Source organism: Nelumbo nucifera, chromosome 3 (assembly GCF_055504915.1).
Source record: "Nelumbo nucifera cultivar China Antique chromosome 3, China Antique-T2T, whole genome shotgun sequence".
NCBI classification, from domain to species: Eukaryota; Viridiplantae; Streptophyta; class Magnoliopsida; order Proteales; family Nelumbonaceae; genus Nelumbo; species Nelumbo nucifera.
Window position 1 is genome coordinate 57596702 of NC_142651.1, and position 22376 is coordinate 57619077.

The following is a 22376-nucleotide window of genomic DNA, read 5'->3' on the forward strand; positions in this document are numbered from 1 at the left end:
TATATATGGGCATTAAAAAAAACGATATAATATGCATGGGTAATATGAAAACCATATTGGCATTAGGCTAGGCGACCTCTAAAAGTCGTCTAGTTGCCTTGACAACTATGCCGTGACACTATGATGCAGATATGGAAGCAAGGAAGCAAACTCATAGTGAAACAAATCAGTTTCCAATTCCCAACTATAGGGGGTTGGCTACATGAATCCTGTTTTGCTAATCCATTCTATATAAAGCCATATCCACTGTTAAATTATTAGTTCTTAAATAATTTGTTACTGCTTCTACCCATGTCCTTTTTGGTCCACCCCTAGCTCTTCTAGCCCCTTCCACTTGTAAAAATCACTTCTTCTAACTAGAGCTGTTGGTGGTCTTCTGTGCATGTGACCAAACCATCTTAGTCTATTCTCTCATTTTATCGCCTAAGGATGACTTCATTTTTTAGACATGTTTCTTGAATCTTGACTGCCCAATACTCTGCTCCATACAACATAGCTGGTCTTACAACTGTTTTATAGAATTTTCCTTTTAATCTAAGTGGTATTCGCCTATTAGAGGTGCAAACGTACCGGATCATGATCCGATCCGATTTCATCAAATTCGGACATCCCTTGTTGGATTTTCGAATTGGATCGGATCATAAAGTAGGATCTGTTTTGAAATTGGATCGAATTCAAATCACCCCCTATCCGTTCTGATATATATATTGATTCAGATCCTTGTTTGAAATCTAATAAAATGACCCAAATAAAATTCGAATCAAGGGTTAAAGAATCCAACAGATTCGAATTCAAATCAAACCATATGGATTTTTTATCGGATCGGATTCAGATATATTATATACGCCGGTTCAAATCCGATCCGATCTGTTTGCATCCTGATTGCCTATCATACAAAAGTCCAAATGCACCCCTCCATCTTGCCCAACATGCTCTAATTCTTTGGGTGACATCCTCCTGAATCTCTCCCATGTTATGAATTATTGAACCAAGGTACTAGCTATGGTCATATTTAGTTATCTCTTGGTCTCCAATCCTAAGTGTGCTCTGATTTACACTCCTGTTATTACTAAATTTACATGTCATATATCCTGTTTTAGTCCTACTTATTTTGAAACCTCTTGTTTCTATCCATAAGCTTAATTTTGCATTTAATCTTCATTAGTTTCATCAATTAAAATAATGCCATCCACAGACAACATGCACCAGGGAACTTCTTCCTGAACATGTTTAGTCAATTCATTTATGATTAATGCAAATAGGTAAAGGCTAAGTGCTGAACCTTGGTGAAGACCCATTGTATCTGTAAAATAAGAAATCTCTCCTGCGGGTGTTTTAACATTGGTTGTTGCCCCCTCATACATATCCTTAATTAGGTCTATGTACCTATTTTGAACCATAGTTTTCAAGGCGCCAAGGTGAGGCTAGGTGACAACTAGTTGCCTAGGCGATGGATTTTTTCAAGTAAAAATATGTATCCTAGGGTAGTTCCTTAGGTTCCATAATCATATTTCCTTAATAATTATCCATAATTTAAATAAGAAAAGTATAAACTTCATGTTCAAGTATAGAAAATCAACATATTCCAACATATTCATGAGAAAGAAAGAAAGAGGAAAGAAAAGAAATTTAAAAAAATATAAGGGCTGAACCCCTATTTCTGTTATAGGAAAAGAAGAAAAGAAAAGGTGGAAAAAGAAAATTGGTATATAGTATAGACACACAAAATTAGTAAAGAAAAAGAAGTAAATGTGTTGGTTAGACAACATTTTAAGTTCTTCCTTACTTATTGGTTCAGGTTTTGAAGTCTTTCAAGGTTCAATACAGCATTTAGCAATGTTTGTGTTGATTAAACCCTAACAAATAAGAAAATAATAAAAAGAAATTAGTATATAAACACACAAAATGAATATTTTAGTTTAGAAATGTCTATTTTAAAATTATAACCTCAAAAAATTAAGAATATGAAAGTTCTAACACACTATAGAAAACTGCTTGGCAATTAGGTGAGGCGAGCCTCCAAGGGCGCCTTGTCGCCTAGGTGCCTGCCTAGGCATTGCCTTGACAACTATGTTTTGAGCCCCTTTCTTTTCCAAGACCCACCATATTATCTCTCTAGAAACTCTATCATAATCCTTTTCTAGATCAATGAACACCATATGAAAATCTTTCTTCTTCTCTTTGAACTTTTCTATCAAGTGTCCCAAAAGAAATAATGAAATATAGTTTTCATGGTTGATATCCCTAATATGAAGCCAAATTGGTTCTCTGATACACTTGTTTCAAGTCATAATCTTTGTTAAATTATTCTCTCAAAGTTTAATAGGGTTTCATGTCGTAATCTTTAGTTGTCTTAAGAATAGGGTTTTAAGTCTTACAAAAGTTTACTATTATTAATAAACTGAATTTACTATTTATGGTAATTTTGACTTACTATTTGTAGTAATTCCTGTAATTACTATTCAAAATAAAATCATGATTTACTCATCATCATCATCTTCTAAGCCTCCCAACTATATGGGATTGGTTACATGAATTCTGTCTCGCCATTCATTGTAAAATCAAGATTTACTGTTTTTAATAATTTTAGTTTCTTTGCATTAAGTTATAGTAAGATTAGTAAGGTGTTACTGGAGTTATTTTAGCAGTTAAGAGACCTTATTTGAATGTTCCTATAAGTTTCATCTTAGTTTTTAAGTCGTTAGAAGTTGTTTTGAGTCAGTTTCCTAATTCAAATTGGAGTCTGCAGTGGGACATCTGACTTTTTATATTAAGTCTATAAATAGAGTTTTTGTAATTAAAAAAAAAAGAAAGTTGATTTTTTTAAATAAACCTTGGTTTAGTGAATTCTGGTGGTTGCCAGGAATTTCTCTTTTCTCCCTCTTTCACCTTTTTCTTCTTTCAAGTGATCCATTCTTCTTCTATTTACTCTAACAGCTAGAGTTTTCTTTCTTTCTAACCTCTTTCTCATTCTTTGGTGGGCCCAAGCTCTCTACTTGCTTCTCCATCACTGTTCTTCATTAATCACCAAAAAACCTTCCTTCACCCCTCAAAGCCCACTGCCAGATTGAAATTTGCAGTACCCCTACTTTGTCCTACAACACACTATCTACTTAAATCTGAAGTGTTGGACATGGGTATCACTCTTTTTAAATGTCTAGTAACATAGGTTGCTAGAAAGGGTTTCACTTGTTTGTGACATTAGTAAATACTTATATGGCAATTTCCATCTAATAGACTGCGGTGGGGCAAGAGGTCACTCTATCTAAATGCATGTTCTGTATTGAACATTTCATCTCTCCACATTGCCAGACCTAGGGATGAGATATGGACAACATAGGAAACCAAGGATGAACAGTTGGAAAGACCATGCTGAGCCATATAAAATGCCATCACATTTGCTGATTTGCAATTAGGGATAGGATTAGCTCTTTACATCATTCAATTTTTACATTTTAGAATTTCGTCCTGAATAAAAATGAACTGAAACTGTATATTATTAATAATACATTTGTGTTTAATTACATATCTTCTATGTTACTATATTTGAGCCAAATGTCTCGTCCTAACTCAAAATCTTACTTAATACTCTTCTGGTTAAAAAATAATTTGGGCCAAAATTCTATCCCAAGTCACTGATTTGATGTTTCACAGAAACTAAACTGAGAGTTTCTAATCATTGTTTTGTCAAATCTAAACTCTATAATATAGAGGCCGATTTGAAGCATGCTATTCTTGTTCAGGCTTTTTTCAAAACCTGAGCTCATCTTTTTGTTCACAAAAGCTGGTGTTTGTTTTATATGTATGCAGGATGATGATGATGATGACTGGTTTCCTGAGGATATTCATGAAGCACTCAAGGTGATGCGTGAAAGAAAGATCTTTGATGTACAGGACATGTATACCATTGCTGATGCTTGGGGTTGGACATGGGAGAGAGAACTAAAGAAAAGACCCCCTCGAAGATGGTCACAAGAATGGGAAGTTGAGTTGGCAATGAAAGTAATGCAGAAGGCATGCTCTTATCCTCTTTTGCCTGGTGCTTTATATTTCTCCAGCTGCATAGATATACTCTGTTTTTGGTTTATATTTTCTTCTCTATTACTTTTCTTATTCAATGTTCTTCATGTTTTCTCTTGCTTATTTTCCCATAATGTGGTTCTCCTAAACTTGTATTTGTTTTCCTTTTTTTTTTAATTCATCTCTCAAAATCAAACCTTATTAATGGCCTTATAATTGTTTACAAATTTTTATATTTCAAATTCCCCCCTTATCCATGGTCTGAATAGGAAAAAAATTAGTGGCTCTATATCTTAACATATTATATTGACCCTTCTACTGCTCTACCACAAACTTGAAGGGAAATTTAAGTTGTAACTTAAAAGTGACCAATGTCTCTCTCATGGGTCTTAAAAGTCTTCATGTCATCTGAAAACTCCAGAATCGGTGCCTGTCAGATTCTTTTGCTTCAATATGAATTTTTTGTATGTTATGGGCTTCTTTTACTGTAAGAATTGGTACCTTTTAACGGATGTGAGTGCATTTTGCTATAAGATTTTTGGAACATTCCTAACTTCATTGATAAAGGGGAGCTTATACTGAATTGCATTATGTATAAAGCAAAAGCTTCCGTTTTCCAGTTATTTTGACATTCCTGATAAAAGTTCCCCATCTTTGATTGGTAACAAAGATAAATGCATTTATTAATGCATAGGAGAGAAAGGTACTGATACCCCATAAAAGCTTCCAGAAACAGGACAGGCACACAAAGGGGGGACCTGCTGATATTCGAACACCTGTATAACAATTTTTTACAAAAATGGAAGAATTTTTAGAACAAGGTTTTATTTATCTACAAATTAAACTTTTATTAAATTTGTAAAACAAGTGATGGCCACTCCAGAATTTGTAGATATTTGCTCACTCATTCTGGACTGGAGATTGGTTCTAAAACAGCTGAATATGCTGCACCTTATGGACATTGAGATGCAATGGAAGAGGTATTGAGATATTGGAAGTTTTATTTTTTTTCTTTTGTTTGGTGCTTTTCTGTTTAGTATTCTTGCAACTACTATATATCCTCATGTATTAGGACTGTAGGTATATTAAGTTAGGTGCTTGCTCTTTGCAAAGATTTGTAATCTTTATTTCTGTATAATTAATGAAATCACTCATTACCTACCATATCAAAAAAAGAAAAGGAAAAGGAAAAAATGAAAATGTCTCCTATACACCCAAAGAAACCCTCTGCTCAGGAAGGACTGGGCCCAAATACAACTCTCTCCAGTGTACCTAGGGTTAGGGGTACAAGTTTGATTGAGGCCAACCCTAGCCCAACCCTAACCCTAACCCTAATCCAACCTAAAATCCCTCAACCCTAACCCAACCTGAAGTTGACTTTGGGTTGGATTTTGTCCAGCCAGATCTTTCTCCCATCCTCTTAAAATTTCATAAAATCTCTCAAATTCTCTTTCATGACCATATATTTTTATTGGTTCTTTTATACGAAAGTGAAAAAAGGAATATTTCAAATGATTAGAATCTATTATATATTATAATAGATCTTCTATTAAAAATATAAAATTATGAAATCAGCAATAATAAAACATAAAATTATGGAATGGAAATCACTAATGACAACTAACAAGATCAGACCAATAATTTGATACATCATACACTAGCCACAGTAACATATATGGGAAATAAAATTAGAAGAAAACAAAATAAACAAAATAGACAAGTAACTATAAATAAATGAAAAAAAAAATCAAAATATGTACATAATACATATGTACATTAGTAGTAGTAGAGTCAGGTTGCCCAAGGGGTCAACCTTAACCAGACCAAAGTGAACACAGGCTGGCAAAAGTCAACCCTAACTCTAAGCCAATCATCAACCTGACCCAACCCTACATCCCTTCCCAACTTTTTCTGGCTGAGTTTGGGCTAGCATGGCCCAAGTTGCATCCCTAAGTGTACCCCATTTCTAGTTAACAATTTTTTTTTACATGATAAAGTAAAAAATTTATGTCACTAAAAAAGAACAAGTTCAAACTCTGGTGATGAGACATCACTGATACAAGATAGGATAAACTGGTGCTCAACAAATCCTAGCTGATTTTCTGATCTCTGGACCTGGTTGAACCAAATGTTCTTCACAAGCTACTAAAGGTCTAGGCTCCCTCAAAGTGTGATGACAATACCAAGGATCAGCCCTTCCATCCCTCAACTAACTCACCACCACCTGTCAACCTTCCTTCAACTCGCCAAGAGAACTCCTCAAATGTCCAAGAATAGATAACAGCTTACCTCAAACGAAGTTGTCATATTATTCTCCTCTTCATCATTCTGTTTTTTCTATACCTACAATAAAATATACTCAAGTTCCTGTACTACCTCTTCATAATTGCTTGATACATTTTCCTGTACCTTTGGGGTGGGGGTGGTATCTATTCCATTTTCTATTTGTTGGGGCTTGAAGGAGATTTAATAGTATAAGCAAAGAAAAAAATAAATAATGCAATTCTTAGGTCCTATTTATTCCAATATGTTATACATGAGAACAACACAAAACATTGGCACTCCATTTACTTATATAACCTTTTATTTTTTTAATGGAGAAAACACATGCTAATAAAGAAAGGGAAGTAACATATAAAGGCAATATTGAGGGCATGTCCTCCTTCTGACAAGACTGACAAAAACATTTCCTCTATTTGCAATCCTTAAAAAAATCAGAATTTAGGGACCGGTCATACCATCCACCTTCCAATATCCATGAGAAAACCTCATGCAACAGCCTTGCCCCATTGCAAGCCATCCATTTCCATCCCCTCTTTTCTGGTTCTTTCATCTGCCATTTAGGCAATATGGCTTCCTTTATAAGGCAAGTTGTGAAACCACCTATCATTTACTAATTTCCTGTTACTTGGTAATGTATTTGTGAACTTTTTTTGTTGGCTTTGTTTGATGCCTCCCCCCCAAGTAAGATGCTGTCACTTTGTTTCAACCTAGCATTATCATTCTAGGGAAGAAAAGAGGAAGGTCTTGTGAAGGTGCACAAGAGCTGCCATTTTATGGAGTGCCATTTGGGAGGAAGGAAACATGAGAATTTTCCAAGATAAACATCAGTACAAGGAAGCAATGGTTTGATCGGTATTAGTCAATGAAGACAAGAAAAAAGTTCTACTTTTCAGCTGAATGATATCCTAAGAGGATGGTCCCATAGTGGCAGACTGTCAGTATCTTCCTCCATATGTAACCGATTTATCATGACGTGGAGCTCTCCCCTAATAGGCAGAATTAAGATGCATTTTGATGGGTGCAGTATTGGGAACCCCAGGGTAGTCAGGTATGGTGGTGTTTTCAGGAACCATATAGGGGAGGGTATATTAGCTTTCCCAGGTCCGGTTGGTGTTGGGAATTCTATAAAGGCTGAGTTACATGACTCTTCAAAGACTGAGATTGGCCAACACATCTGGGTTCTCAAGACTGCTGATAGAAGAAGATACAAAATCAATTATTAGCTGGTTTAAGTGAGAAATGGATGGACCCTGGAATCTCAGACATCAGATTGGAGAAGCAAGACACCTTTGCAACAAGTGATAAGCAGAATCCTCTGGATCCTTTGATCAACCAACTCATTGGCAGATCCTCTGTCTTGTGAAGTAGTAGGAAGACAGAATCTGGTGTCAGGAGCGGCACTCATCAGGTATTCTCTGGCTTTTGAGGTATAGCAGGAAGACAGAATCTGATGTGGGGAGAATATCCATTGTATTAAAAACAGGTCTATGTTAGATTTGGGGTTTCTCAACAGAGAAAGGGATTGTAATATTCTAATGTAGAACTCCTCTTCCAGTTTTCTTAAGTACTTGCACACCTCACTACCTACAGGGACCCTAGAAATCCTATTGAATTTTTTTTGGATGCACATCCTTAAGCCAGTATCATTAAATAGCACATAAAACATCAATTAAGAGTATCAATTTTCTTTTACCTACACACCTCAAGTCTAATCATTAAACTACCTATTTGAGCTTCCATGTTTAAGAGGCTAGTGTTCACAATTTAGCATAGTAAAACATTAATTTTCATTATATGTTCCAAACTAAATAGTGGCACTTTACAACATCACAGGTGATCGAATTGGGTGGAACACCAACTATTGGGGACTGTGCAATGATATTGCGTGCAGCCATAAAAGCTCCACTCCCTTCAGCTTTCTTGAAAATATTGCGGACAACACACAGCCTTGGTTACATCTTTGGGAGGTATAATCAAGTTTCTTGCTTCTCAGTAGAATATAGACAATTTTTCAAATGTCTTGGCTAGTGATTAGGGGAATTTTCCATTTCCTTTAGTCTTGAAGATTTTTCAAAAAGTCCGAGTAAAAAATAAAATTGGCAGAATTCCTGAGAACAAAAAAAAAACTATGAAATTAGCTTCACTTGATATGGCTTTTCTGTTTACAGATAGAATATAGCATAGTTACAATTCTTCTTGAAAAATTGCCCTTACCTGAAACACATTTGTGTATTTGGCTAGTGATTAGGGGAATTTTCCATCACTTTTAGGATTTCAAAATTGCATCCCTTGTTCCATGTGTTTAATGAAATGTCTAGATGTTTTGTGTAACTTTGAATTTGCAAATAAAGCATTAGGAATAATATAAAAGCTTTCATTTTTTACCATGCATAGAGAATAGAGGATATACAAATTAGTTGATTTTATGGTTAACTGAATTTAGGCAGAAAAATGAAATCTGAAATCTTTGTCAGTGTCCAGTAATTAAATACAGTGCTTGTAAATTGATCATTCACTTAAAAGATTGAAAGAATGCCTAGAAATAGATCTTGAACCGCTTGATATCAGGTCATAATATGTTGTGATTGTTGCATTTTCTTGGTTTTTCCACCATAAAAAGCAACAATGAGGTCATCTGAGGCCAAGCCTGTCTTTGCGCAGTCTCACATGATACTAATATTTGCTCCCCTTTCTGTTTTGTCTGCAGTCCCCTGTACGATGAGATAATCTCTCTATGTCTTGACATCGGTGAGCTTGATGCAGCCATTGCAATCGTTGCAGACATGGAGACAACAGGAATCACTGTCCCAGACCAAACCCTGGACAGGGTGCTTTCTGCTAGGCAGAGTATTAATAGCGTTGTTGTTGATGAATCAGGATAGCTCCAAGAAGTAAAACTCCACAAGGGAATAAACTTTAGATACATCACAAACCCAACCAGTATTTACCAACCATTCCAGCTGTTCTAGTGTAACATGGTGCCTTGCATTATTAACTACACGGCACCACCTAAATTTTGTTCTATTTATCATTTTTTTCTTTCTTTTGTATGTAATATTATATACCCCTATGCTAGAATCTTTATGAACGAATCTGCATCTGTATTTGTATTTTTTATGATTTGGTATATATATCAAAAGGTCCCATGAACTTGAGGCTCTCTTTTTCTGAACAGAATCAAATTCATACATATTTAGAGTCTACTATCCAAACTTCAGTGTCATTGTATTGGTTATGTTAGGGTTTTCATCTAATACTATTAGAGATGAGGCCAGGTTCTTCAACTTCGTTTTGTGCTTGTGCTTCATTGATGGAAAATATAATCTCATTTTTTGCATTAAATACAAGGATAAATTATACCTTGTAGTTTGGGGTAGTGACACTCGAATTAAAAAAAAAAAAAAAGAAAGGTAAAGAACTCGTACAAATATATAGAAAAGGGAAAAAATGGTCCCCTAAATTAAGGAAAGGGTAATTTGGTAATTTAGAGATATTTAACCAGCTCGCGTTATATGAGAATCTTTTTTCATGTTAGCTGACAATGTTTACAGGGGGCAAAGAATTGGAATCTCAAAGTTCAAGGCGTCTCTGTCACAAATGAAAGTTCTGGAGGTTAAATGTCACTACCCCGAGGTGCATGGGGTGACAATCTATAATTTAATCTAAATACAATGAAATAAAAGGATCTTTTACCCATGCTTAGTCTCAGTGACCCTGGACCATATCCACAATTTCAGGTCCCAGTTCTGAAGTGCTTTCTTGTGAGGGCCGTGATTAATTGTTAATGTCAATTCCCTCTGCCATTAAAAGTTGTGCACTTGTGCTGCTCCAGGACCAGTTATAGGATTTCATGGTCGATCCTTGCATTCTTTAGTCAGTGAGGGGTGTTCAATATTGTTTTTGTTTTTGAAATGCCATGTCATGAAAAGAAAAACAAACCAAGGTTCAAAAAATTGATACATCGGTCCGTGTTGGCCGATACGTGTATTGGATGCACCCCAAACCGGTTTTGAAAAAAAAAATAAAAAGCACAAAAAACAGTATCGATACCACCCGATATGCCCATATTTAGAACCTTGAAACAAACACAAACACCCATTTGAACTATCTTTTGATTTGACTTTTGAGACCTAAAAACAAGTTCGTTTTATTTATGTTTTTGAAATCATCAAAATCAAGGTTCAAAGTATCGGTCGATACGTATCATTCTGGGACCCCTCTGTTATGCCCCTACAATGGGTGTATCGAGGGTCTGACCAGTTCAGGGGATGGAGGAGACCTAAACTGGCCCCTTGAACCGGTTGCAAAAAAAATTAAAAAAAAAAACATAAAAATGAGTATCGATTTGCCTGATACGCCCCTACCGGCGTATCGATATTTGAACCAAGGTTAAAAGTATCGGAAACTCTATGCATATCGGAAAGGCAAATTTAAGAGACGTATCAGGATACACCTTGGATACACATGGATACGGACAAAAAATTAAGATATGCATGGAAACACATGGAAATGCTATAAATACTCTAATAAATCATAAATTAACAACAATATCACTAAATATAAGACATAAATGAGCTATTTATGCATAAAAATAACACGTGTTAGTGGATTTTATGAAAAAAAAAACATATTATAATCAATAAACGGGAAGTCGGGAATAGAAACATACTATCCAATTATGGACATAATAGATCAAGTAATTATTTTGCATTTTTAATTCTAATTTTCTAAAAACTAAATAATTATTTATTTTTATTCAAATAATTATTTTGCATGTTTTATTCTAAAAATTAAATTAAAATTAAGAAAAGTAAATATGTAACAAAAAATTGAATGAATTTATGGACATAATAGATGAAATAATTATTTTACATATTTTATTCTAAAAATAAATAAATAAATATCAATGTTTTAAAACATAGAGGCATTCCATTACCTAGAGACGTGAAGCATAGTTCAGAATGCAAGAGGCATAAGCCTCTCGAACACAAGGAGGCATAACCTTCCTTGAGAGGAAGAAGCTTGAAAAACTTATTGAATCTTGCAAATTTATAGATGTTTTGGCAAATTTTTACAAGATTTGATTCTTTAAAAAGGTTAGCTTTTTGGAGAGTTTAGAGAAGAAAGAGGGCTTCTGAAATGGGTTTAAAAGCCCTCTTTCGAAGGGAGTTTTATTTGCGTTTCCACCACAGTAAATTCGTACTGTATTGATCAATACACTACCGTATTGGCTGATGCGGTGCCAAAACGCTTCGAGACTTCACGATACGGTTACAATACGGCTTTGATACGACACTCAATTTGATACCGTGTACCGTGCCAAAAACCTACCGAAGTGATACATATCAACCGATACGTGACGAAATTTTAAACCTTAATCAAAATAATATTTTTAAAACAAAAACAAGTTTTGCAGTTTAAAAATTAGGACTAATCGAACATGATATTAAATAACCACATGAAAACATGTTACTTAAACCAGGAATTCAAGAAGACATTTTTTGTTTCATTTTTGGAAACAAATAACACATACATGTCTAAGTACATGTTTTCCGTGTATATTTGAAGAATCAATATGTTTTCAAACCAATTAGTTTTGTTTTATTTTTTGGAAGTACCAACAAGAATAGCAATCACACCCCCAAGGGGGTGTTCTACAATATAAATACTTTTGTTTTCATTTGTTTTTGAAATTGCTACAGCAACAAAAAGCAAAAACATGATGTTTTTGAAACCATTAAAATAATGGTTTTTCAAATAAAAACAAATTTTGTAGTGTATAAATTATATATTTATTGGAATATGATATTAAATAACTTTTTTGAAACAAGGAATTCAAGAAATATTATTTTGCGTTTTTGCTTTGAGAAACAATCTATTTCAAACCAAATGGTTTTAAGCCTAGATTCCCCCCAAAGGAAAAACAATTCGCATTCCCCCCAAAGGAAAATCATTTAAGCCTAGATTGAAACCACAAAGGAAATGTTTATCGCTCCTAAATTGAAACTACCAAATTACATGGTTTCAGGCCATGAGTGCTGAATCACATTCAAAATGGAGTCATCAAACAAACCTCTGGGTTGAGACTTAGGATTCACATCTTCAAGTAGCCCATATGTTTATTGTTGCTATTACATTATTCTAAAGATTATACAAGGCAGACATGAAATGGCTTCTCTGGCTTGAACAGCTCTGCTTGGACTCTCAAATCTCAATGCTACAAAGTATCAGTCTCAATATGCAAATTAAAGACGTCAGAGTGGTGTCCAAGTAAAACCAGGACTGGATAATGCCGCAATGCTTGTGAGGAGCCTGAAAATTGGCATTAAACCTAAAATGCTAACTTCCCTGCACAAGGGACGGTTTGTTGAAAGTTGAAATCCTAATACCACAATCCAAGGTCATTATGGGGGGGGTCTGGCTTCCTCTTTTGTCGCTAATGACTGAATTTGTTATAAAACCAACCCAGAATAGATCATCTTCAGTTCCTTGGTGTACTCTGCCCATGACAAATACAGGAAACACCCAGAACATGATTCATTGGCGGAAGCCATACTGCAAACTGCAGAGATTATTCTCATGATCTTTAATTCTCACAATCAGCTTAGGACCTCCACCTTCCACAAAATCTTAGAATATGAAAAATACCAGAACTAGATTAGCAGCAACAGAAACTCCATTTCCTTGTGGAACTTGGAAGACATGATCTGCAAACAGAGCTCCTACATCCTTTTAATTAACAAAGTTTGTTTTAGCATATGAAGGAATTAGTAAGCAAACATGCCAACGTTAGAAAAGAACTCTGTGTCATAACTTACCAGAAAATATGTGCTATTCATTTTCCTTTCCGACGCTTTTGTAACGCTGCACAGTCTGAGCAGTACCACTTCCCTTTTGGTTGTTCTTTGAGACCAACACAGCCATAATGAAACCATTCTATCTTACACTGTCAAAAGGGAAGAAGGCCAGAATCAGGTTAAGTTCCCAGCAACTAAATCAAAATCATCAAAGAAATCAAATACACACATCTGGATTATCACATGCAACCATCTCTCCATAGCTAACTTGGTTGCAGGAACAGTATGTGGGTTCATTTGGATCCACAGGCAAATCTAAATCCATACTTGGTGGTTCTGCTGCTGCAGCTGATGCTAAGCGTGTTCTGCACACAATGAAATTTAGAGAACATGAACAAGGTACACAATGCATCTTCCAACAAAACAACAAGAAAGCACTAAGAACTCCTTGACAGGCAAAACTGAAGGGCCACTACTGCCATGGTTCAAAGTATTGATACACTGGACACACAAAAACTTGTGCATCCAGAATTTTCAACCATCAATTCTTTTTTATTTTTCTTTTTTTCAAGTAAAAGGTAAAGTACATTTGTATTTCTAAAAAATGGGAGGGAAAAACTCCCAATGTTTGACTATAAAAGTCTGATAATTGGTATGGTAATCTATATGAAAATCACAGATTCATAGAATTTCAGAGTGTAAACTAACTACAAAAACCTTGTTCTCAAACACCCTGTTGTTCCTTTCTATCCAAATAATCCACATTATAGCAGCTGGAATCATGTACCAAAGGGTCTTCCCATTGCTGGACAAGCCTTCTAAGTGCCAGCTCTCCAAGAAAGCAGAGGTAGAATGTGGAAAAAACCAGATAAGGTGAAGGTTACCCAGAATATGAGCCCAAACGAGTCTTCTTTAGAGCAGTTTAGAAAAGGTGATCAGCTGTCTCATAATTTGAGGTGCAGAAAGGGCAATCACATTCATACCGATCAAACAACCCACACTCAAAATCTTCTATTACATTCTTACCCCCATCGGCATACATTCCAACTCAACAAACTCCAAATCTTTACTTGAATCAACTCCTACCTCCCTGTGTCCCCCAAGGTTATTTAAAATCCCCAACCTTCCATCAACACAAAGATATAAAATTCCAAAAATACCCTTGTCTTCAACCTCTGAAGTCTGAACCACCTTCATTGTCCCAACTTTTCATCTTCTACTCCCCTGAAACTGTTTCAACATCCTGATGCCGCACCCCTTGTCCATCTAAGAGGGATTTCACCTACAATAACTCTGAGCCCGTACCATTCACCCACATAGAGAAGATTTATCAAGTCTGCAATTTGATATAATGATTGCTCCTCAACAAGAATTCTCTCTGCCACCAGATTTTTCCATGTCCTAGTGTGGTGATCTATCTTTCTAAATACACCACACACATTTCCAATCAATCAATTTCAAAGTCTGTAAGCACCACATGAAGCAAAATACCATAAACATCTATCCAAACCAGCTGGTTTCCACTGATATTGCTTAAGGATCCAACAAAAGGGTTTCAACGATCCAAAGGTAGGTTTGGAACCCTCTTTTGATTCCCAACTCAGAACCTCATCTGCCTCCTCTTTACAACCAAAGGTGACAAGAAAAAACCAGCACTCAATTTTATTTAAGTTTGTTAGACAAATGATGCCCAAGCCTCTAACTCCACTTTTGGCTCTCAGTTTACAAAATGACTAACCAGGCTTGAGCCTGAAAGCCTTAACTGAGCAGAGAGTTTACCTAATGAACTTACCAACCACCTCCATAACGAAAAATCAAGAGAAAATATGGCCAGTGGATTATGGATACACAAGTTTCTTTTCATTCACAGGGCATTGGGAGAAAAGAAATCCCTTAATAGCAATATGTTTTGGACAGCATTGTTATTGCCAATTCTAAAGATGGTTGTCTTCATGGTTGTTTTATATTCATAAAAAATAAGCTTACCTAATATGACAACAAACAGTTTCAAACCTACTTCCAGATCTAGTCAAATAACTTGATAATGAGAACAAACATGCAATTTTAATTTCAAGATCTTCTACGGATTACTCCTAATCTTCTGAGATGTGTTCCCAAAAGGATGACAAGAACTGTAAGTTGAACAAAGGATTAAGAAGCTATAACATAACTGACTTATTTAAACAATCAGTAATGATGTAAAACAGTTAAACAGTAAAGTAGAGATAGGTAAATACTTTTTACGCCCCCTTTTGCTACTTTCACTTCCCCTTCCAGATTTCACACTAATATCGAGGTTTGGAGCAGTTACCCCACCAGCAGAAGCTAGATCCCTTTCTGTAAGAGCCAAATTGCCATAACACAAGGAGAAAAGGATCATGGGAATAAATCTATGTAAACAACCTAGACTTGTTCTTTATCCAAAGAAACGTTCAGCCAGGCATAACACTGATTAAGTATGCAACTTGATGAGAATCTACCAAGCTAAATGCAGGAAGTACCTCGTCGAAGTTCTTCATCAAATCTCTTCAAATATTGATCAAGTTGTTGAATGTGTGCATCCACCTATGGCAAGATTGCAAATTATTGCCACCAAAGAAGATAAAAGAAAAGGTTAATTTAGAATTATACAATCTTTAGAAACAACTTTAGCAGAAAAATTTAAAATTTCCTGTTGAGTCCAATGATTGTGTCAGGCACCTGACACAACCAGGTGCCTGACAAACTTAAAGTAGATATAGAAAATGCTGTTAGTAGATGAATGTATGCATGCATTGATAAAAAATGAATAGCCATAGAAGATTCTTTCTCTAATAACCAAGAAAGTATATGTGCATGATGAATATCCAAACAACATCCCAAAAAAATGAGAAAAACAATGCCAAGAGAAGCAGCAAAAAAACGACAGCACATCCTGCCAATCCAACACCCTGAGCATGATCCTTGGCTCAAAGTCTCCAAGCAACATCCAAAACCAAAACTTATTGTTAGTTGGTAGGAAGAAAGCATCCCAAGCTTCGTTAATGTCTACCAATGCAACCTAGAGAAGAACAAAATCCCTACTAGAAGCACCATGCAAACTCCAAAACAACCTAGCCAAAATACCACCAGAAAAAAGAAAAAAAGGGAAGGGAAAGAAAATGAAAGAAAGAGAAGAAAAAAAGAAAACAAAAAAAGAAAGAAAAGAAAAGGAAAGAGAAGGGATGGGATGGGGCGGAGCACCCAGACCTCTCCCCCCCCCCTTCAACTAGTGCTATGCATCTTCATTCTTCTTAATATAAACGATTTTTATTAAAAATAAAGAAAAATGATATCGTCCTTCCTCTTACGTTCTGAACTATGCCTCAAGCCTCCGCGTTTTAAAACATATATATATATATATATATATATATATATTTGACTCAGGCAAAACACATAAACAAGGAATCACATTATACAACCATGAAGATGAAAACTAAACACGTGTAAACATGGAATAGCAACTTTAATTACCAAATCATAGGCCTGGATGGCCAAGGCAACCTTTTCATCAGCAATCCTAATGCAGTGCTTCTGTTCTTCAAGAGCATAATCTGAAAATCTGATAAGTGAGGCATCTGGTGTGATATTACCAGACTTAACTCCCCGCTTGATATCCTCTATTTCTTGTTCACACCGTTGTTCATTTTGCCGCTGGATCTCTGTTCACATTAGCAAGAAAACACAGTTTTCCTCAAAAAGAAAAAAACCTAATCCAGCAGAAGAGAGAAGTAAAATATATAAACAAACATGGGTGACTATAAAAGGATGAATCAATGAAGGGGGTATAGGACTTGGGAAACTTATGCTTAGGAATATAGCCCTCTTAGGGGAAGTGGTTGTGGAAGTTCTTAGTGGAGTCAGACGGGCTATAGCATGTTATGATGAAGAGTATACATGGCCTTGCAGCCAATGGGTGGGACACAAGTTTAGCCTCTTCTCCTTAACCTCCGATAGAGAGGCATTGGTATATCATTGTATTTCTATGAGTAATCACGAGTTATCTTGGAACCTTGATTTTAGGAGGGTTAAGGGGAAACAATATCTCTATTGTCCGTTCCCTTATTGACTTCTCTGTGTGCTTTCTCTCTAGATGCCACTCATAGTGATTGCAAAATTTGGAGAACCAGTAATTCAGGTTCCTCAATGTCTCTTCTCCTTGATCTCCAATAAAGAGGCATTGTTATCTCATTGTGTTTATATCAGGGATTATCTTAGAACCTTGACTTTTGGGTTGGGGGATGGTTTACCAGTTAAGGGATTGTGTGTTTTCTCTCATAGCGACTGCACAATATGGACAGCCAGTGACTCAGGTTTGTTCTCTTATATATGCTTCTTTCTTCAAATTCCTATACTTGGTGTATTTGTTCTCTTATTAATCTCTTGTTTGTCTGTTTCTAGTATTTGGGATTTTTTTTTCTTTCTACTATTTGGTTGCAAGTGGAATCCCCTAGTGGATTTGGCAAGCTTATACCAAACTTCATTTTTCTCTACCAAAGAAAATGAGTAAAATTTTGCGGGGATGTACAAGAGCCACTATCATATGGACAGTTTGTAAGAACAAAATGCAAGGATGTTTAAAGACAAGAGCCAAACTAATGAAGTACTGATGCAAACTGCTACATCTTCTACAATGAGGAAAAGAGTACCCATTTGTGGATGCTTCCTATTTTTATCAAGATTTTTTTTGAAAGATAAAGAAAAGCATTCATTAAAATAAAATAATGATACATTACAGAGCAATTGGTTGTCAAGATGAATTTTGACATTCACAGATTGAGGAATCCTGGGAACTCTAGGTTTGGGGGAGTTGTTAGGAGCTTTAATGGAGCTACAGTTGCTCTTTTTCAAAGGGGCCATTTGATAACAGCTGAAGATGCTCATCTGAAAAGCTTAACACTTTGTCTGTTAGCGAATAAAGTTTTTAAGGAGGTAGTGGATCCTTAATGGCTGAAATGGAAATTGGGTAGACCACCATACCCATTAAAATTTTATTATTCAATTATTTTACTGACTAAAAGACAAAGCAATAGAGCAATAAATTCATCAAAAAAGACAAAGCAATAAATCTTTCAGTTTAGAAACTTCAGCCTAAGTCGGATTTGACATAAAGACCCCACAAGGGCAGAACTTTTGGTGGTTCTACAAGGACTAAAACGGAATCAAAACCTTATTTACAGAATATTATGGTGGCTGTGACTCCAAAGTAGTGGTAGGCTTGTTTAGAAATAATACAGTGAGAACATGGAAATATAGATATCTAATGTGGAAATCAGAAAATTGACAGCTGAACTGAATGTAACATTTCATTGGAAAGCTAAATGTGCTAGTAGGTAAATAGGGCTAAGTTATTTATGGGGGGTGTTTCCACTGGGGAACTAACTGTAAAAGATTGTAACTCAAGGTAGGTAGTTTAAACTAGCATACTGCATATTTAAGGGATGCCTTACATATTGTACTTGTAAATATTCTTTTGAACACATTAAAAAAAATACTAATTTGTTAACAATAAGAAAAATAAACTATAAACAAACATATAAATATGAAACCATGCATAAAGTGATGCCAGATTTACAGGTTGGGCCTGTACTTTCGGGCTTTGGGCTGGGCCTGGACCTGAAAAGTCATTTTTGATGCCAACCCAAGCTAGGCTTGGGTTGAACCCAATTTTTCTGAGAAAATCTCCCACTCAGAAAATCAGCCCCACTTGAGCTGGGAAAATTGCTGGAGGCTTACATTAATGGACTTTGGATTTACTCAGGTGCACATTAGAGAGGAAACCCAAGTTAACAGAAGTAGAAACCAAATATTGCCAAATCTTCTAAATATGACTTTTTTTTTTCTTTCTTTCCAAACTCTTAAAGATTAACATAAATAATATTTTCCTTTAGTAAGAAGTATATTAAATAAAACTAAAAGTGAAAACAATAAAATAGTGATTCAAAGTACTGTCGATACAAAACATACCTTGTAAGCTTTTATCTAAATTACGCATCAATGAATATTGGCGTTGCAGCATAGTTGGCAGTGACTCTAGGCCTGAACAAAATATAAACTAATAAATAACAACAATCAAATTCCAGAGAGCCACATCATATCACAGTAACTTGAAACCATCATTCATTTCAAGACACAATAACTAAGAGTATATGATCCATCAAGATTTTTAAAGAAAAAAGCAACACACGTCAGGAAGCTTCCCTTAACTTCCCATAAAAAATGAACAGACAGACACCATTTATCCACCCAAAGCAAACTCCTAATAAGCTATTTCAGAAATTTCATTTTTATTTCCTCGGATTTCTTGTCCAATTAGTTAATTTCAATTCATAATCAAATGGCTGCAGTATCTGATACAAAGTCATCCATTTATTCATTTATTTTCTTCCTTGGCCTCGTTCGACTCAACAATTCTAGTATCCCGGATAAAGTCTCTGAGGGTTGATACTTGATAATGTAGACCTCCGTTTCAAAACTCAACTTCAGGCCAAATCAGCTAACCACCTTCTTGTCTAATATACATTCACCTACCTCCACTGCACAGATTTTATATAAAGAACAACGAAATAAATCTCAATGATGTTAAAAACATTCCTCTCATCACAAAAGTACCATAAACCTAACCTAAACAAGCCAAATGAGCATACATTTTCATGGGCATCTCTTGTTCCAGAACATTCTAAAGCATAAGAAACCTAACCTACTAGCCTAAACAACCATCTCGTGTCAGGACATTTTAAATTAATCAAGCCATGATTCCAACTATCTTGATTAAGCGAATTTCTAATGAATTAAGTGAAAAAGGGTCCCAATAAGATTGTTTTCATCTTAATTCGAGGAAATTAATAGCGAATGGCGACTGGATTAGGTTCCTTCCAACGACGACGGCTGAAAACAGAAAAAGCAGTCTTCGTAAAGATAATCATAGAGATATATGAAAGGAACTCACTGGCTTGAAAATCTTCCATGAACGACATCGGAGGACCTCTAAATCCTCGCCTGTAACTGAATAGTTTCAACCTGTTCTGTCTTCCCGCCAAAGTACCGAACCCTAGAAGGAACAGATTCAGGGTTAAGTATGAATGATTACGACCTACACCCGTTTATACCTTTTGGTTTTGGAAAACTTATTCAAACCTCCCCTCGTCCCCTCCAACTATCACATAATTACAAAAACCTCCTCTAACTAACATTTATTTTCTAAAAACATCAGCCTTGCAATTAGGGCTATCGATGGGCCGGGCAGACCCGACGACCCTGGTCTGATGTGCCCCGATTATAATTGAGTCCGAATCGGTTTTAGCTCTTCCAAGTTCCAAATCAATTCAAACCCCTATTAACCCTCTTTACTCTATCAAACCCCTCTAAATTTTCTGCATTTTATAATTTTCACTATATCAATTGCCATTAATTTTTTGTGAAATTGTCATTGATTGAAATGCCTATTAATTATCTCTTCATTTAATTTGGTATTAATTCAATGTTCTATACTTCTATTTATTATATGACAAATTTGATTTAAGTGCAAAAGTTAAATTTAAATATTAATATAAGATTTAGATGACTAATAATATTAAAGTAAACAAATCAATTAATTTGGCATGTTCATGTTATTAATTCACTCCAAAATTAATTTTATATTAACTACTCTATATGAAAGTATTATCGACTTATCTATACTACTTTAAAGTGCACGAATGGTTTCAAAAATATTTCTGAAATTTTTTTATGATAAAATTTACCCCTCTATATTTAAATTTATTGATAAAAATAAGGGCAAATAGGATAATTGGTTATTGATATTAAATGAATTGAAAATAGGTAATTTTAAGATATTCAAGCATTCAATTCCTTCTCATTAAATCCAACATTTAAGTTATTAAGTTGCATTCATATTCACTGAATCATATATTTAAGTCATTTTTGTTTCTTCTCATCATTAAGTTAAATTAATAAAATCCATACTTAATAAATTAATAATTTCAATAACATAAAAGTTTATACTTTAAAAAACTACCTAGAAAAAATAGTGTTTTCATCTAGGTGGTGGTAAGAAATTAAACCATTTTGGGTCAAATGGGCCAATCCATGTTGCCATGATTAAATAATAAAATTCACAAATAGATAAAATGAAAAAAAAATAGAAATTAAAAAAAATGGGAACATTTTAAACATACATATTAAACAATAATAAGTATGATAAATAAGAAATGTTTTTATTAATGATGGAAATGGAATGTAAAATTTAAAACCAATTAGAAATAAAAATATTTTCCTATTCTCTCTCATTAAATTCTATATTTGAGATATATTTTTCTCATCATTAAATTATTGTAATTAAATCCTCAATATTAATTTTAATAGTATAGAAATAAATATTTTGAAAAGTAATTTAAAAACTAAAACATTTTCTTCCCTTCTGGTGGTGGGCAAGCAATTCGACCATTTGGGGTTAATTGAATTAATAAATAATGTCATAATTAAATAATAAAAATTTAAAATAAATAAGTATGAAATGTAAGAAGTATTTTTATTAATGATGAAAATGGAATGCAAATTTAAAGTCTACCTAGAAATGAAATGATGTCATAGTCAAATAATAAAAGTTTTAAAAATAGAAAATACAAAGAATCAGAAAAATAAAAAAAAATAGGAAAAAATTTTGGCGCATATCTAATGTTATATATTTATAAAAAATAAAATATAGGCTACATCTCTAATATTATGCATTCATTATATTGAACAAAAATAAGTATTGTACATAAGAAATAATTTTATCAATGATGGAAATGTAATACAAAATTTAATGTCTACCTAAAAATCAAACTATTTTTCTTTTTACGTGTTGGTTAGTGGTTTAGGTCAAACAATATCATAGAAAAAGAAAAATTAAGTGTAATAAGTAAAAATTATTTATATAATGTACATGAAATATATAGTTTAAAGGGAAAATTATAGTCAAAGCCAGTTGCACATTTAAAATTAGGTTGGATGACACAAAAACCAACAAAACTTTGACAACCGGCTTTACATTTCAAATTATAAAAACCCCCACCATGTCATCAGAGGCTTATGTGGTTGTTGCCAACTTGGGACTCTTAATAATCATGTTGGACACAACAAAAATCCTATACTTAAAATAGGCTTTCAGTTTTTCTCATGCTCCCTTTGTCTCTCGATCTCCCTCCCTTCTCTCTCACTCTCACAATCATGTCTTGATCTGCCACTCCCTTTGTATCTCTCACTCTCACAATCATG

At 34.6% G+C, this 22376-nt stretch overlaps 2 protein-coding genes across 5 annotated transcripts in view; one reads left to right on the forward strand and one right to left on the reverse strand.

The window, feature by feature from the left end:
• PTAC3 (plastid transcriptionally active 3) overlaps positions 1-9472 on the forward strand; it is a 110459-nt gene extending 100987 nt beyond the window's left edge. For both annotated transcript variants that reach the window (XM_010265699.3, XM_010265700.2), the window contains exons 11-13: positions 3811-4014; positions 8137-8270; positions 9011-9472. In XM_010265699.3, the coding sequence (XP_010264001.1) occupies positions 3811-4014; positions 8137-8270; positions 9011-9185 (513 nt within the window). In that variant the 3' untranslated portion in view covers positions 9186-9472. The remainder of the gene's footprint in view (positions 1-3810; positions 4015-8136; positions 8271-9010) is intronic.
• A 2886-nt stretch (positions 9473-12358) lies between these two features.
• Positions 12359-20214, reverse strand: ING1 (RING/FYVE/PHD zinc finger superfamily protein). Of its 3 annotated transcripts, none has more exons than XM_010265701.3 (8): positions 20068-20214; positions 19086-19157; positions 16593-16780; positions 15602-15665; positions 15338-15437; positions 13330-13465; positions 13122-13249; positions 12359-13032 (listed from the first exon to the last, which is right to left on the reverse strand). In XM_010265701.3, the coding sequence occupies exons 1-7, from the start codon at positions 20093-20095 to the stop codon at positions 13139-13141; spliced, it is 699 nt and encodes a 232-aa protein (XP_010264003.1). In that variant the 5' UTR covers positions 20096-20214; the 3' UTR covers positions 12359-13032; positions 13122-13138. The 3 variants fall into 3 exon arrangements, with proteins under 3 accessions (XP_010264003.1, XP_088758440.1, XP_088758439.1); XM_088902314.1 differs by having other exon boundaries at positions 12873-13010; XM_088902313.1 differs by having other exon boundaries at positions 12888-13025.
• Between the last annotated feature and the right edge of the window lie 2162 nt (positions 20215-22376).